General features: G+C 36.0%; 2 protein-coding genes across 2 annotated transcripts; one reads left to right on the top strand and one right to left on the bottom strand.

The window, feature by feature from the left end:
• Positions 1 to 2,072: 2,072 nt before the first annotated feature.
• LOC117314614 lies at positions 2,073 to 5,188 on the top strand. Its single transcript, XM_033868683.1, has 4 exons — positions 2,073 to 2,396; positions 2,776 to 2,920; positions 3,247 to 3,507; positions 4,087 to 5,188. The coding sequence occupies exons 1-4, from the start codon at positions 2,073 to 2,075 to the stop codon at positions 4,959 to 4,961; spliced, it is 1,605 nt and encodes a 534-aa protein (XP_033724574.1). The 3' UTR covers positions 4,962 to 5,188.
• A 382-nt stretch (positions 5,189 to 5,570) lies between these two features.
• LOC117314795 lies at positions 5,571 to 7,772 on the bottom strand. The gene is made up of 2 exons (XM_033868899.1): positions 7,107 to 7,772; positions 5,571 to 6,749 (listed from the first exon to the last, which is right to left on the bottom strand). Exons 1-2 carry the CDS (start codon positions 7,622 to 7,624, stop codon positions 5,609 to 5,611), a joined length of 1,659 nt encoding a protein of 552 aa, XP_033724790.1. The 5' UTR covers positions 7,625 to 7,772; the 3' UTR covers positions 5,571 to 5,608.
• Between the last annotated feature and the right edge of the window lie 10,474 nt (positions 7,773 to 18,246).

The raw sequence follows: 18,246 nt of genomic DNA on the forward strand, positions 1-18,246 counted from the left end.
AATAAATCATTGTTTATAATCATATTTGTGTGAGAACGTATAAACTGACACAATGGACATGAATACAAATGCAGTTTTAACCAAACTTTGTGAAATTTACCTTTATGAAAAAGAGTAGTTATTAGTAACATATATCAAACTTTATGAAATATTACTTTTATCAAACTGATATTTTGTAGACAAATAGTTAATAGTTATTAAACTTCATGAAATTTGATACTTTGTTTACAAGTAGGTACATTAAAGTAATTGTCAAAACAAAGTGAAATTTAAGTAAATGATGGAAATAAACACAAACTTGTGAAGTGTGTCCTTATGTTAGATTTTTGGTATAACATAATCTGACGAGTACACAGCTGACTTCACTCAGATGGGCGAGTGGATGGGATGGATTGATGTAAGTCTTTCTTACTTCTTATTATAGTTTTGGATGAATCCACGGTACGTTTCAGGAAAATTCTACCATCATTTGTCCAGAAAGAATCTATTTCACCTCTCGTTTTTGCCGCGGACAGATCTTTTATGATTCCCTGGCGAAAAGTGGTCAGATCCTCAGTAATATAGATTTTTTCTGGGTTCGTTTTTAGGGCCTTTTTGGAGCGGAACACGGAATTTTTTATTTTCCAATTCCGAAAACGGCAGATAATCTGATATTTTCCGTTGTAAGGCTTACCAATGATATGTGATCTGCATATGTCATCTTCGGAAATGTCGACAGATATTTGAGAACATATAGATACTATTTTCTGATCAGTGTTATGAATCTCACTGGAAGCTAACTTGACATTATGGAATCGCAGTGAGTTACGTCTACTGTATTGCTGTTGTTCTTCGTCACAAATTTCCAGTTGTTCAACTTTTTTCTCGAGAAAGTTACATTTATTTGTGAGTTCACTGTTAGATTGTTTTAGATTTTGGAGCTGCACACTCTGATCATTTATCCTATCTGTTAATTCATTTATGTTGTGGTGAAGTGGTTTAATCAATTCCCCCATCATTTCCGTAACCACTGCAGTCATCATCACTTTAAAATGTGGAACCATAGCTTCCACCCAAACTGGGGCAATTGCTGCCGCAAAAGCAGGATTAGAGACGGTATTTTGTATCAAAGAATTGAAGTCAACAACCTTGCCTTTTCCTACATCTAATTTCAAAGATGGCGTCATCTCCGAATATTCCATATCACCCATAGAATTTCTTCTTCTGTGGGTCGGTTGGGACGGGACACTGGGACTAGGGGTACTAGCACAGGTTTTCCGTTTGTTGTCGACAACGGGAGTACCTGCAGGCTGGTTTTTGTCTTCCTCCATTTTTTTGCTCGTCACGTACGATATCAGAACAAAGGAATGTCGCTATTCACAATTTTCTAAACAAGGGAAAGTACCTCAAAAATCACTCATTGGCTTTCTAAAAGTTCATCCGTAATAACTTGCAGCATTAGAAGCAATATATATCAAAGTTCATCGTAATCTAGCGCCGTACAAACATGATTTGCCAAAACTTTTTACCACTGAGGTACTTACAGTGTAACTGCCACGGTCGCCATCTTGAATCCAAGAGAGAGAAATCAAAATAATAAACGAAGTTGAAAAAGAATCGAGGACTCTTTGTTTATATCTGATCGTGTTGTGGGAATAGAAAAGAACATGCAATCGCATAGATATATAGCTACTATTATCTTCATAATAATGTCCTTTAGTGAATTACAACAAAAGTAAAAGATTCTTCACAGATTCCTGACTTCTGCGTAAATTTTATTTTGAGATTTCGTTATATGTGGAGTTAACTGTAGTTTAGTTTGTAACCCACTAATTGTTTGACGTCTGAAGCAACAGAAGTTGACGCAACCATATTTTATCTTTAACTTTAATGACGCAATTCGTAATTAAATCTGTATTATCTACATTTACGCGAATCACGAAGACGCACATTAGCTCTGTTCCGGGTTGCGTCCGGATCTAATCGGTTCCGACTTTAAGCACGCCGGAAGTCACGTGATTTCATTAAAAATCTAGGCATGCCTACTTCCGGCGTCTGTAGCAACGTACAGAATATCGTCTGCTACATATAGTATGCCGTCGAACAAGCATTGGTGCGCTGTACCCGAATGTAATTCAGACGGAAGGAAAATAGGTAGATATAGTTTTATGCAAAATGTTCAGTTTTTCCCCTTTCCGAGCGGTGAAAAGAAGCCCAAACTGCGAAAACGATGGCTTGACCAAATCATGAGAAAGGACTATGAAGCAAAACAACACCACCGTGTTTGCTCGCTCCATTTCATTGACGGTAAACCAACTGATGACCATCCAGTCCCTACACTCTTTGGTAGAAACAATTATGGAAGACCCAAATCAGAGAGGAATACTTCTTCCATTACAAAACGACAGGCTGCAGAGGTTAGTATTTACAATTTTGTAACTCCCATTGCTTTACATTGTAGATACAAATAAATTAATATATAGTTTACATCTGCCATACATGTACACTGCATACATGTTTATCAGAATCAGAATGTACATCACTATCTTGTGCAAGAAGAAGTAATAATGATACTCTTACAGCATATACACGTAATTCACTGCAAAACTTTTTTCTGAAGTACCATTTACTTGTTGTTACTTTATATGGCTTGTTGACTTCAATTCAAAGCATTCAGTGAATGGAAATATGATACAACTATTGATCTATCTAGTTACTATCAGTTAAAAGTAATAAAAAACTACTTGCCATATTAACAAAAATAATAATTAAAAATCCATTTGTTTATTTTCAAAGGAACTAGAATCTGATCCATCCTATGAAGAAATTGACTGTCCAAGTGAAATTGATACAGTGTTTTCTCCTCCATTTGTCTGTACTGTTGAGGTAGAAACAGATACAGTGGATTTATCTGATGATCATTCATGCTTCATATCTAAAGGTTAGTTATTATAGTGGGTTCTGTTATAATTTCAGTATGGTTAAAACCAGCAACATGGCCATGTAAACCTCATACATATTTTTACTGGCAAGGCCATTGCACCCAAGATTCAAGATATCCCCACCTAGTTCTTAATATTTTTTTCAAAAATGTTCAGATGTGTCATGTTTATATAAACAATTTATGTACTCAGTGTTAATGACTTCATTTATATCATATTTCATCATTATTTGTGTTAATGACTTCATTTATATCATATTTCATCATTATTTATTAAAGTGTTATTATATGTCATTATAAAGGGCATTTATTTTGTATTATTGTAGATATATCAGATGACCACCGCTACTCGGTGAGACAAACACTTATATCAGACAGTCACACATCCAGAGATGCTGCTGTCCAAACAGACTTGTCAATGTTCGACATACAAGACACTTCACAGAAACTTGAAGACCTGGAACAGAAATTGGCAAATAAGGATACCCTTTTGAGGGATTTATTTGTTGATAAGGTGACCAGAACAGATGAAAGTGTAATGCAATATACAGGCATACCATCAAAGGATTTGCTTTTTGGACTGTTTGGTTAGTAAATTAATTTGTATTTATTCAGTCAATCTTGTAAATATTGAAATTGTAACTTAAATTACACTGATCCCCATAATGCACATGGATATTTTGATAATTAATATATGGGTAAATAGCATTGTATGCTAGTCATTGGATCCTTATTTTAAGTATATTTATGAAATAGTTGCATGTATATTAAAAAAAATAGTGAACTTAATACATTCTTACAAACTACTTTGTATACTCATCAATGCATTAGTTTTACTAAGCATGAGTTTCTGCTGACCAAGACATCATAATATATTCAAGCATTAATATTCTTATGTCTAATCTAGGCCTTAACAAGACATGTATCCATCAAAGCATCTAAGTCTGGTGTCAAGGTTAAAAGAAATTCAGTTTCACACCATTTAAAGGAGCAAATACTAGTGATACTATGCGTAGCATTCAAAGGAATGATTGAATCTCACAGAAACTTCCAACAATGTATGAGTTATTAAACAACTTAGTATTATATTGTTGGTCTGGAGGGTTTGATTATCATTTGATTTTATTTTTTATATCTTCTAAGTTGTGATTTTGTATGTGATATAGGAATACTAAATAGATCTTCTCCAACTCTGAAGTACTGGTGTGGTCAAGGAGCTACTAAAGAGATGCCCAGCTACCAAGAGAATCCCCAGAAGCAAAAGAGTGGCCCAAAAAGGAAGCTTTCTCGGTTTGAGGAGTTCATTTTGACTTTAGTAAAGCTCCGTCTGGCATTGCTGACCTTTTTTTTAGCTGATATTTTTGGAATCTCGAAAAGCAGAGTCTCCCAAACATACATCACTTGGATTAACTTTATGTTTGTCATTTTCACTCCATTATTGAAGTGGCCTTCATATAAACAAGTGAAAAAGTTTATGCCAAGATGTTTCAAATTACTTTTTCCAAAGACAACATGTATCATTGATTGTACAGAATTTTTTATTGAAAAACCAAGATCACCATCAGCACAAAGCTTAACATATAGTTCTTACAAACAAAGGAACACTTTCAAAGCTCTGATCAGCATTACTCCATCTGGCTGTATTAATTTTGTGTCAAATCTATGGAGTGGTAACACATCTGACAAATACATAACAAGAGAAAGTGGATTTTTAGATAACATCAAACCTGGAGATGAAGTTATGGCAGACAGGGGTTTTTTGATAAGGGATTTATTATTGGAACATCATGCTACTTTGAATATCCCACCTTTTACTCGAAAATGTTCTTGGGGTAAAGGCAAACGTCTCAATGCTAGTGAAATTAAGAAAACACGAAATATAGCCAAACTTCGAATTCATGTGGAGAGAGCGATTGAACGACTGAAAAATTTTCACAGTTTGTCAAACACTATGCCCTTAAGTTGTAAGCCAGTTGCCAACCAGATGTTGAAAGTGTGTTCTTTCCTTTGTAATCTGCAGCGACCTTTAGTGAAAAAATGAGTATAACAAGTTTACCATCAGTCAGTCTGTACCAGAACTACTACTGCATCAATTTCATATTACACCATTTAATTTAGCAACTACATATAATTCATTGTATTATACAGGTGTCATCATTTATAATACAAATTGACATTTTTGTTACTTGAATTTTATGATTTATATATCTGGACATTTAATCTTAGACAAGAAAACATTCTGCTGAAACCAATATTATGAGCAGATTAAGCCAGTATTAAAACTTTTAGATGTTTTATGGATATCAAGCTATAAAAATACTTCAAAATTGACATGGCAAGAAGCAATTTATTGATTGGATGGTTTTGAATCAACAACTTATAATTGCAATTTATGATTTGAAGATGAACAGTAAAATATGATGTGAATATTTAAAATGAATTTTTCTAGTCATTTTGTTTGCTTCATTCTGCTGCACAGCATTATACAAGTACATGCTTTAATAAGCTTTTGATCCATTTAGATAAATTTCATTAAACACAATGTGAATACCATGACCAGATAATTTTGATGTAGGTTACTGCAAGTAACATTAAGATATCAATATAAATTTTCTAAGACATTGATCAGTAGCAAATAATAACCCTCTCATTATGGATCTTAGTCACTTTCTTACTAGTTTTTAATCACTATTGCAACAATGCCCTTGCAACATACTTGTTCCAAAATCTTTCAGATTTTTCAATGATTTGTTCATAAACAGCTGGGTCAAAATAGATCCTTTCCACAGAAAACCCTTTCTTTGTGTAAAATACAAAGTCACACCAGTTGATCTTACACACTCCCATCTGTCCCTGAATCTGAATGTACCAAGGGGAATCAGTTTTCAAATGGATGATATTTGCATCATCACTGTACAAGTGGTAGTGGGGATCATCACATACAGTTTGAGGCGTTGAATCTCTAAATGAATATGAACATTTCACCTCTAATAATCCTTTCCCACAACACTTACAGCACACAACACCATCGGGTGAGGCACCCATGAATGGATGTTCAGCATCAATAAACAAACCACACTCTCTGACTGATGACGTCTTGTGGCTAGTGGCATACTGTGTTGTGTACAACGACCGTGCAATAGGTTCATGATCCTTGCCAAACTTGAGAACATCTGGACCACTTGACCTCGAGAACATAGCTGGTGGTTGGGGACACATGATTTTCTTCACAATATAGTTATCATAGTTTTCATTAAATCTAAAGTGCATCACTGAGGAAAATATGGAGGCTGTCACACGTCCTGTCCTATAAGCGAACCAATCAGGATTATCAGCTTGACCCCTGGTCATTTCTTCAATCCTGTTCACAGTTTCTGCACCAGAGTGTGCTGAATTAACTTTTGAGGCTAAGGCATTTACATCATCACCATTACCTTTCAGAGTTTCTGCAATTTCCAGCAATGTAGGTGGGAAAGTTTCATCATCTAAACTGTCATCATCATCACTTGGTGGATCCAAAGCTTGTAAAAGTACACTGTTACTCCCCTTACACAAAGTGAAGATCTCTTTCTCCACCTGTCTTTTTGACAAACACTCTGACCTTACTGTGGGATTGTAGTTTTCAGCACTAGCAGACTTGGGCTTGGGTGTTACCTTGTTTACACGGATATCCATGTCCTCAATCTCCAACGGTGTAGTTGTTTTCTTGGGTTTGTCCCACACACAAGCAACATCTGTACCAACCTCAGTGCTCCTGTCTTGATGTCGTTCGCAGAATGCTGACATGGCAAACAGCAAAGCCACACAATGCTTACATGTACCATCATCACTGAAAAAACAAATATATAAAAACATTTAATTTCAATTAACTGGAAATAAAACTATCAACGTAGAATGGTACATAAATACATTGTTCATACTGATGTATGTTGATCAATTTCCTCTTGTATTTAAGTTCTTGCATATATTAATCAATTATTTGTATATCATACACAAATCCTTGTTTTAATTGAACAACTATACTATTTTGCCATTACAATGCTGCGGTAATGGCTGTGAGCTACAATATAAATGTAACTACCGGGTTAGTACCCAACATATTCTGCTCATAGAAGAACTACACTTGTGTTGACGTTGAATTTTGGTTACATGCTCACTTATTTGACTCTATTTAAAATGTACTTACGCAACACATGTACAACCACCAGATTTCACATGTCCGTCCTGCTTTATAAGGAGCCATGTAGAATATGGTGTAGCACTTTGTCTAGTCTCTGGAATACAGGAGGCCTTCACATACATGTACGACCCACTGTTTGGAATGGCACCGAGACACACTTCACTGATGTGATGATCAAGATACAACTTGTAGCCACTGTCACTTTTATAATTCTTCAACCTTGTTTCAGACCAACCACAAACTTTCATGAAATAAATCAGAATGTCACAATACTCCACGGTAGGGATAGATGTAAGATCTGATATCCACTGTACCTGACCGACGTCATCTAACACAATCCCGTCGACGGTTCGTCTCAAGACGTCCATATCATGATAATCATCACAGGCAACAACCTCTAAGTCTAACTCCTTCGCTAGCGAACACAATCTAACCAAATCGTTCTTGCGATATAAACTGCATGAAATACCTCTCTCTTGTAAATATCCCTTCAAATCCGGCACGTGGAATCCGTCGAAATCCATTAGAGACGATATTTTGTAACGCGAAAGTTGAAAGCGGTGTAAACGGTAAGGAAGTCGGCTCAAACCGGAAGTTTACATGCCTAGATTTTTGTTTCTATGGGGACCGTTTTCTTCCTCCACACAAGAGTTTCCACTAACCCGGAACAGAGCTATTAGTAAATGTTGTTTAAATAGCCGAGCAATTTAACATCAAAACATTTCAGATTTCTATTGAGGTTTCCCAGCTTCTATATGGTAAGTTCTCTTGCTTTTTAATTATATAACATCTTATACCTTAAAATGTAACTATAAAATTTATTTATATCAAACCAATAGGGAAACATGTCATTACAACTTATATCAATCATGCTTGTTAGCTCTGATGGAATCGCACGAGGGATCTTGGAGAAAACCCACGTGGTCTGGCAGGTGTCCTCCATACCTTTCGCGTCCGGACGAATTCCTGCCGCCTTTGTACACACAAATATTAAACTTAAATATATTTTCCGTTTTACTGAATAAGTCTATCGACCATACAGGATGTTTTCGTTTTTAAAATCCTCTCTGCATTTCAGTACTTGATCTATGTAATTCTCCTCTCTGTATTACCCCTGTATTGCCCTTTAGAGTATGGATGTAGACTATGTACTAGCCCTGGCCCTGACACCATGCCTGATGTAGGTAGCCTGAGATTTCTCTGGCCCTGACACCATGTCTGGTGTAGGCATGGTGACAGGGCCAAAGAAAACTCGGGCTAACTATATACCAACCAATAAAATGGTGTCTACAGGGATGTAAATCTAGTAAAAGGATATATATTATAATGAGACAGGCGTACATTAATTAAGCTTAGCTCCAGATCTGCATGTTGTCTACAATACGACCAGGGAGACTCGTATTATGATTTTGAGTAATTGATAAGATCATTCTTTCATAATTCAGAAATGATTTTGAGTCATAGGATAACATCTGCAACACCTTCAACAAAATCTGATGCCAAAAACATCCGCTCCTATGCGTTAAAATATACGAATGTCAGTGGTTGTCCGACTAAATCGAGTGGTCATGTCGACTGTAAATATCGGACTGGCATAGAAACTTCATTGAAAGTGTTTTAAATACATACAATCAATTAAAAAATGTTCAACATGATATGCCTTTTGGGTCATATTCATCAAAAGAGAGACAGGTTGTTCATAACAGGTGATCTCCTAATAAACCTGAAACAACTACAGAATGAGTTGATTGAATATAAAGCCTCCCTTTTCACCAAGGATAATTATATTTTTAAAATAATTATAATATGGGATCCACAATTCATTATATATTTTTTTTCATTTTTTTTTTTTGCATCATACACAAATTATGTTTTTTGAACATTTGGGTACTTTCTTGTAAGAATTGGAAGAATTTGTATTATTTAACACTGGAAGTGCTACTTGATTAAATATTGCAAATCATCATCCGGTAAACGAAACTATACTTTCAAGAAAAATATAGGTAATCCTTTTTTGTCTTCTGCAAGACATGACTTCTAAAGCACTTCGTCTCTTTAAAAATTACGTGTACCGTTTCTATGGAGGCAATCACAAAATGACGTATTCTGTCTTGATGTAGGCATGTGAATATGCGATTAAGCGAGGAACTGACAAATTTGACAAATATACGATACACTTAATCGAACTTCGAATTTACCTAAACAGCTTCCATGTCAGATCAAGACTGATACCTAGCGACTATGAGTATAACATCGATATTTCTCGCCCAGTAATACCAACCTAAGCGGCTATTGGCGGATCTCCTCGGACAGTACTCATTTTCGGTAGTTATTGATATTTCACTTCTCTAAAATATCATTACAACATATATCACACGCTTTTATTATACGGCTTTCATTTTTGCTACACGCTTGTTTGTCTCAATACATCTCACAGGTCTAAATATATTACGATGCTTCACCGAAACCTATATAGTCCTAGTATCTGAATATTCAATGTATCAGGAAAAATCCAAGATGAATAATACAATCCATTATCCTGTGCTGCATTTTGTTCAACACTTCACACGGCAAAGCTTATCAAATGTCATATAGCAAACCTGATTTAGGTGAATACTCCGACTTCAGGAGACTTCTCGGATGAATAAATACTCGTATTCACTAGAAAACAGATTATATCCAAAGGCTTTGCAGTGTGTACGTGTATGAATGATAGGATATATTCCCTCATGTAATATTGCAACATTATGTCTATCTACGAACATATCCTGATTTACATGCTCTAAGAGTGTTAACCAAATGCATGTAGGGTTACATTTATTAAAACCATTCTATGTTTTTGTACACAAGATTTAAAACTTTATCAAGCTAAACTTTATTATCCCTTTTGGAATTTCCTTCATATAATTACATTTAAATCTGCTGTATTACGTCAATAATGCATAAATGAAATATGTAATAAACCTTTAACAATAGAACGTGAATCGACATTATATTCCGGATGATAAACGCAAAAGCATGTTTTTTTGTTCATCAAATGCCGAGAAATTTTATTATATACTGCATTGTATATGCAAGACACGACTCAAAGATGCTTCCTAGCCCCCTGTATGTTTATCATCGTTCTATTACGCCCGTACCTAAAAGAATGAATGCGTATGTTATGATGTTAGATGCCATATAATATAGCATCCGCATATGTCAAATGTGCTAACATTTCTTCGATATCCTTGTTTAGAATCAGCGCTGCTAGTGTGGAAGTTGGCTTTTATGAGAGAGATTGACCCGATTGTGAAGGAGTGTGTGAATGTGTTTAGGAGTGATTGAATTGTTATTACCGGGAGGGACTTCTCACTCTCTACTTTTCCTTTTTGTCCTATCTCTTGTAAGCTGCGTTTCTATTGGCTGTCACTCTCCTGCTCTGTCGAGTCTAACTAGTTGGTACGTAGCCTTCGAGAGCTAGTTCTGCTCTCTTTCCCTGTGTCTTTCTTCCCTAGTCTTCGAGCGAAGTGGGTGTTTTTAGTTGTTGGCCAATATATATGTGTGGCAGTGCGCAGGCCAAGCCCACCGGGCTGCCCTGACAATGAGTGTATGAGCGTACTCGTCCCTCGTCCCTCCATTAGCCTATGCTAGGAGCTTCGTCAATATGTCTACATGCTGTTCTTGGTGCATGTAGGTAGTAACTGATACCAAAATGTCAATAGTGTTGATGAGTTTCTGGTTGTTATTCACTTCACGGAACCCCCAAAAGAACCTGGGTATTGGTGTGTGACACGTGGATACAGTGCTTTCTGTTGTTCGTACACATGTCCTTTGGCAGAACTGGCAGAAACACAAACAAATAACGAAACACATTTAACGTATAAAGGTACTACTTTAGGCGATATGTAATTACCTCTGTGTGGAAGTGATCAAGTGAGTTTGATATGCCATATGACTATGGACAGGCTATTAGCTTGGTCATAACAAATGCCTCAGTTTACCTCAGCTTTGGCCAACTTGGGCTGACTGGTTACATGTAAATTTGGTCAAGCCTAAAGTCAAATAATAATATTTTACTCTGTTTAATTATGAAGTTTGTGTAGGTATAATATAGCAAAAATGTATCTTTATATACTATTTTTGTAATTACATTGTGGTTATCGATCAATTATCTTTTTTATAAGGTAATTGACATTTTGTCATTGAGCAATTTCATGGTCAAAGTGGAATTTGTTGTGATCTTTTTGCATCGATCGTTTATGAAGTCATATGAATTCCATAACAGTTAAGGTTTATTTGGTAAATTAACGCTATTTTTACCTCCTTATAAAACTCCTAATAATTGGACCCCATAGCCTTTGGATGAGTAATGAGTGTTTTAGAATGCTTTTTTTAATTTGTCCTTATATTTTAGAGTGTAGGAGTAATTGGTGATTGGAATGCTAATAATTAATAATAATTAATTAATTGTTAATATATAAGGAGGAAAAGATAAAATGTTTGAGTTATCGTTGGAAATCAATATCAATTAATTTCACTTTACATTTACATTACAGAGTAAAGTGTTAACAAGTATCATATCTCAGTAACAGTTATTTCACTTCTATTATCTTACGTATACGTACGTAAGGAATGCAAGATTTCTATGTTGTATATTGTACTTGTTATTGCCACCAGTGCATTAACGGTGGATTAATAAATACATGACACAACACATCCGGGTCCGCTTTGTACATGATACACTACAGCTTACGTGGACTTTGCGGTTTCCACGCGTCCGTCACGGACGTGGGCAGCGCGGACCCCACTCGCCCACCGGATATGGCCTTCCGCGACGGTCCGTCATATATCGTGGACATCAGCTGACTGATACGGTATCCACTCGGCATCACGGTATGTGACGATCCGCGATTAGTGGTGGGCATAGTTCAACTCGAGACACCGTGTTCCGCGACGATCCACGATACGTGGTGGACATGCATTTCATGTTAAAGCCCGTGGTCCATGTCGATCCGCGATATACAGTGGGTACAAGTTGTTTGCTGTTCATTTCTGATCTACACGAGTTATATCCCTTCGTCTTTTGGTAGCGGTAGTGGTATCGGTATCGTTTATCAGAATTATGCATGGTTTCATGTTGGCGGTGTAGATAAGCCTTTATGATTCGGATGAAATTGAAGAACATTTCAAGTTTTATTTAAAGCTTTAGACCCTTGGTCCATCAATAGCGTTATGATGGCCTTATTATAAACATTAAAAAACAATCGCAATATATTAAGCGCCGTTAATATTTAATGTAACTTAACATAAGCTGTTTCATCCATCCAGCATTCTCCATTGACGTATTCACGTTTTTAAAAAATATTCATTTATTTTAGAAATATTGCATTCATTACACGACATTGAATTGGGAAAATAGAAAATACCACTGCGACATAAGAACAGCTTTTCCAAATCTCATCAAAATATCTAAACTTCGGCATTTGAATCCTTATTCCGTTATCTTTTAAACATCGGTGTTATCATGTTATCAGACTCCGACCATATTAAAATATGCGGAATATCGAATGTTGTGACAACTATTTGTATATCTATTCTAAAGTGTACACACAAAAGAGCTGTTAATAACTGCCTATCTGGGTATCTTGTATACATGTAATATCGTTAATGTGGTATCTAAACGGAAAACACAAAAAGGTACGGCCCTTTCTGCAATATAATTTACATGTACAATGTTTATATACACTCCCTAAATGTACCGATTTATGATAACCATTTAATGTCTTTATATTTATCATGTATATTGAGTGCTTTGCATTCAGGTCCAATTATGGTTTCTGTTTCTATCACCACTGTGATTTCAATGATTTGTATTCAATCATATTTTAAGTCATAAATTACTCATTGAATGCAACACTTTTTATGCGGTGTTTTGCATAAACATGGCAGCCATAACCGCTGATTTTCTCGGCAGCTCGTCACACGCAGATGATTCTATTTTAGCTGTCTGTCAATCAAACGGGGTATCTGACGGCATCCGTGAGTTTCATTGGTTAGTGAGAATGATTGACAAGACACTAAAGCTTGTTACACTCCAGTGATCTCGGACTCTGTCAATCAAACACTGTAGAAAGGCGTCCGTTAATTCCATTGGTTGGTGAGAATGATCGACAAGTCAGCGTACGTGCACATGTTTTGTCGTCAGTTGTAATAGTAGACGTAAAATCCGTTAAATAAATATTGAGAAACATTATCAAAACCTGTATCGATACATACCGTCAAAACTGATTATCTACCGGTTCTAATAGCCTATATAGGGATATATTCCGCACAGTGACCTCATGGTTCGCCCAGAGACCATATTTGAGTCATTGCATTAATAGTCTATTAAAAGTTTATTCTAGAGATGCTAATATTTTAGGCAACGATGTTGCACGATTTGTGATATTTTGTGATATTCTGTTCCGACTCATCCACTCATCGGTTTTGGGTTACATTTCATTTGTTGGAGAGCTCGAGCTAAATTATTGGAGATAGAAAAGTCTCAATGCACCTTCGATATCAGAGACGAGAATCGGTTGATCTGTGGAATAAACAATAAAAAAAGTCCTGTCCTAGGACTGGTCATGATAATGTTATATGAATATCTACACGTAGAAACACGAACTAAGATACATCCGGGTCCGTTTTATAACCGACGAGTGGCTAACACCACAAAGGCCAGAGACCGGCAAGCCGCGGTCACAGAGGCGTGTTAAGATAATAGCCCGGTAAATACCACATCTTAATTAACAGGTGTAGCTCTAACATGTTGAATTTACCTGTAGGGCAGTTTGTTTTGATAATTATGATATAAAAGGACTCCCAATGCCAAGAAGTGGGTCCTTAACTGTAGGTAAATTTAATTCATCTATTCCTTTGGCGTTTCAGCCAATCTGATTTTACAACATATACAAAGACATATACATTAGCAATACAAGATCGTGATATCACAGGTTCAACGGGATCAGACCGCTTTTTAGGAAATATATATAAACAAATGTAAACACGTGCCTGCAATTAATGCGAATAAGACAACGATAATGCAAATGTAACATTTGGTATACTGTTCTATTATAACGGGCCGTATACAACATGTTATAATTATATAATGTTCTGTGTTAACGGGCTGTATATAACATGTAACTTCTTACTAATTTTCTTTTATAATGGACCGCATATAGCATATGGCATTTGAATAATGATCTATTTTAACGGGCGATATCGGTTTTGGGTTACATTTCATTTGTTGGAGAGCTCGAGCTAAATTATTGGAGATAGAAAAGTCTCAATGCACCTTCGATATCAGAGACGAGAATCGGTTGATCTGTGGAATAAACAATAAAAAAAGTCCTGTCCTAGGACTGGTCATGATAATGTTATATGAATATCTACACGTAGAAACACGAACTAAGATACATCCGGGTCCGTTTTATAACCGACGAGTGGCTAACACCACAAAGGCCAGAGACCGGCAAGCCGCGGTCACAGAGGCGTGTTAAGATAATAGCCCGGTAAATACCACATCTTAATTAACAGGTGTAGCTCTAACATGTTGAATTTACCTGTAGGGCAGTTTGTTTTGATAATTATGATATAAAAGGACTCCCAATGCCAAGAAGTGGGTCCTTAACTGTAGGTAAATTTAATTCATCTATTCCTTTGGCGTTTCAGCCAATCTGATTTTACAACATATACAAAGACATATACATTAGCAATACAAGATCGTGATATCACAGGTTCAACGGGATCAGACCGCTTTTTAGGAAATATATATAAACAAATGTAAACACGTGCCTGCAATTAATGCGAATAAGACAACGATAATGCAAATGTAACATTTGGTATACTGTTCTATTATAACGGGCCGTATACAACATGTTATAATTATATAATGTTCTGTGTTAACGGGCTGTATATAACATGTAACTTCTTACTAATTTTCTTTTATAATGGACCGCATATAGCATATGGCATTTGAATAATGATCTATTTTAACGGGCGATATATAACATGTAACTTCTTACTAATTTTCTATTATACGGGCCGTATACAACATGTCACAATTATATTATGTTCTGTTTTAACGGGCCGTATATAACATACATATTCTTACTAATTTTCTTTCATAATGGGCCGTATATGACATATGACACTTGAATAATGTTCTATTTTAACGGGCTATATATAGCAAGTAACTTCTTACTAATTTTCTATTATAACGGGCCATATACAACATGTCACAATTATATTATGTTCTGTTTTAACATCCTGTATATAACATGTAAAATTTGAGCAATATTCTATTATAACGGGCCGTATACAATATGTAACATCTCACTAAATTTCTAATATAACGGGCCGAAAACAACTTGTAACATTTCACTAATTTTCTATTATAACGGGCCGTATATAACATGTCACCATATATAATGTTCTGTTTTAACGGGCCGTATATAACATGTGATGCTGATGTAACCTCTTACAAATTTCTATTATATCGGGCAGTATACAGCATGTAACATTTGAATAATGTTCTATCATAACGGGCCGTATACAACATGTAACATCTCACTAATTTTCTATTAAAACGGGCCCTATATAACATGTCACAATTATATAATGTTCTATTTTAACGGGCCGTTTATAACATGTAACTTCTTACTACGAACCTCACCTTACGACCACCTCAAAATTACGACCACCCCGCTATTACGGGCACTTTTTTTTCAGTCCCGATTTTTTTCTCTATATATCTTGGTATTGGTCGCTTCACTATTACGACCACTTTGCTATTCCGTATTACGACCACCTTGGGCAGTCCCAACGAATACTAATTAACGCTTATTACCCCCACAATTACGACCAGTTGGTCGTGTCTAAAAAATTACCTGGTGTGTAGCGAACCGTGAACAGCTTACGGTAATGCGTGTCAAACTGGCCATTGACGTGTGTATACGTAATTATCGATCTTTGGTTTACTGACCAGTGTATCGACAGGTGAGTAGAATGGCTATTAATCTCTTTGAAATCTTCGCACTGACCGGAAGTTAAAATAAACATCCAGTCTTTCATTGTTCGTAACAAGCCAACATGTGCCGGGTTTTAGTTTGTAGTCCTTTGTTTACCGTTACGGGTGATCGTCCTTCCTTGGTGGCGCTGTGACGGATCAAATACACAAGTGATCAGATTATCTATCTTGCCTTGAAAATTGTTATAACCGTACATTTGCTTATTAATTATGGTATTCAAATAATTGATTTGTGGCTGTTGGTCGTTTTAAGACCCGATTACATACAAGCGAGTAAAATAAACATAGTAACGTTTGATTTTTTTTCTGGTCAAGCGCAAGTTTTTTCAGCGATCTCGATGTTTTTGTATCAATGCCGAATAGGGTCTGTAGATAGAGGTACGGACAAAAGCCCCCCCGGACATTAGCCCCCCCCCCCCCCCCCCGGACATTAGCCCCTAGGACAAAAGCCCCCCCCCCCCCGGACATTAGCCCCTTCACACTAATCAAAAAGTGGACAAAAGCCCCTTCATAAAAAAAATTATATTTATTTTTTTTATTTTTTATGTTTTTATTTATTCATTTTTTTTTAAATTACAATATATGTTTTAGCAGTGGTTATATTAAGTGCTACATATATATGTAAGTGACTTCAGTCACCAGTGGCTTCTGCAATGTAAACAACTACTTGAACTGTTACATAAACAATAAGCTGTTACACAGGTGTTTGGTAGGTTTTTCATTGATTTTACTGTTACATAAACAATAAGCTGTTACACAGGTGTTTGGTAGGTTTTTCATTGATGTTGTATTCTCCTCGAAGGAAATATATCATTAATAGCTTCATGTGTATCAACAGTGAAATTTCCATGTTTGCACAGGTATAAATTGTTTTTATATTGTTTCTTTGATTTTAATCATTCCTCAAATTAAAATTACAACACAGAGCAACATGTTTTGTAGGCATTTCTTTGATTATCAATATTTGCAGTATATTACAAATTTCAGAGATAAAAACAGCAGTATATATACAGTTTTTGTTTTTCAAAATATATTTATATAAAGTATACCAGCTAAATTTATAATGAAGGGGCTTTTGTCCGGGGGGGCTAATGTCCGGGGGGGCTTTCGTCCGGAGGGGCTTTTGTCCTAGGGGCTAATGTCCGGGGGGGGGGGGGGGGGGCTAATGTCCGGGGGGCTAATGTCCGGGGGGGCTTTTGTCCTACACTCCTGTAGGAGTAGGTGTTATTATAATTTGAAAAAAAAACATGTTTGGTTTCAAATATTTCGCTAGAATTATGCTATTCTTTCTAACTTCATTTCTTTTTTCGCTCATGATGGCCACATCACGTAAACGTAACGAGTTATCACTAAAAAAGAAAATTGAACTGATTCAATGTAGCAATGGTCGTAGCCAACGACAACTTGCTGAACAGTTTGGGGTCGGCAAAACACAGGTCAGAGCATCTTGAAAAGAAAGACAGAAATTTTAGAAGGTTATGAAGAAAATAAAGGAAATGATAGACAAAAACAATTGTCTTTCTTTTTATTTAAAGTTAAGCCTATGGCATGTATTTAGCCAAATCTATACAACTTGCACCTGAGTTCAGTCAATTAAGAGTTACGGTTCCTGATGGTCTAGCTCAAATTGGTCCACCTCGGCACTTTGTCCCGGACCCCAGGTGTTCTTAATAGTGAGGTTTCACTGTAATTTTCTTTTATAACGGGCCGTATACAACATGTAACATCTCACTGAATGTCTATTATAACGGGCCATATATAACATGTAACATTTATATAATGTTCTATTTTTCTGCTTGAACGGACCGTTTATAACATGCTAATTTGCTATTGTAACGGGCCGTATACACCATGTTACATCTCACTGATTTTCTATTGTAACGAGTCGCATATAACATTTATTTAACTTCTTACTAATTTTCTACTATACTGGTGTAAAGGGCCGTATACAACATGTAACATTTGAATAATGTTCTATTTCAACGGGCCTATATAACATGTAACTTACTACTTTTCTTTTATTGCGGGCCGTATACAACATATATAACGTGTAACGACTTACATCACCCTGTCCATAGCCTTTATTACGAGGAC

The sequence above is a fragment of the Pecten maximus genome, chromosome 16, assembly GCF_902652985.1.
Source record: "Pecten maximus chromosome 16, xPecMax1.1, whole genome shotgun sequence".
NCBI lineage: Eukaryota > Metazoa > Mollusca > Bivalvia > Pectinida > Pectinidae > Pecten > Pecten maximus.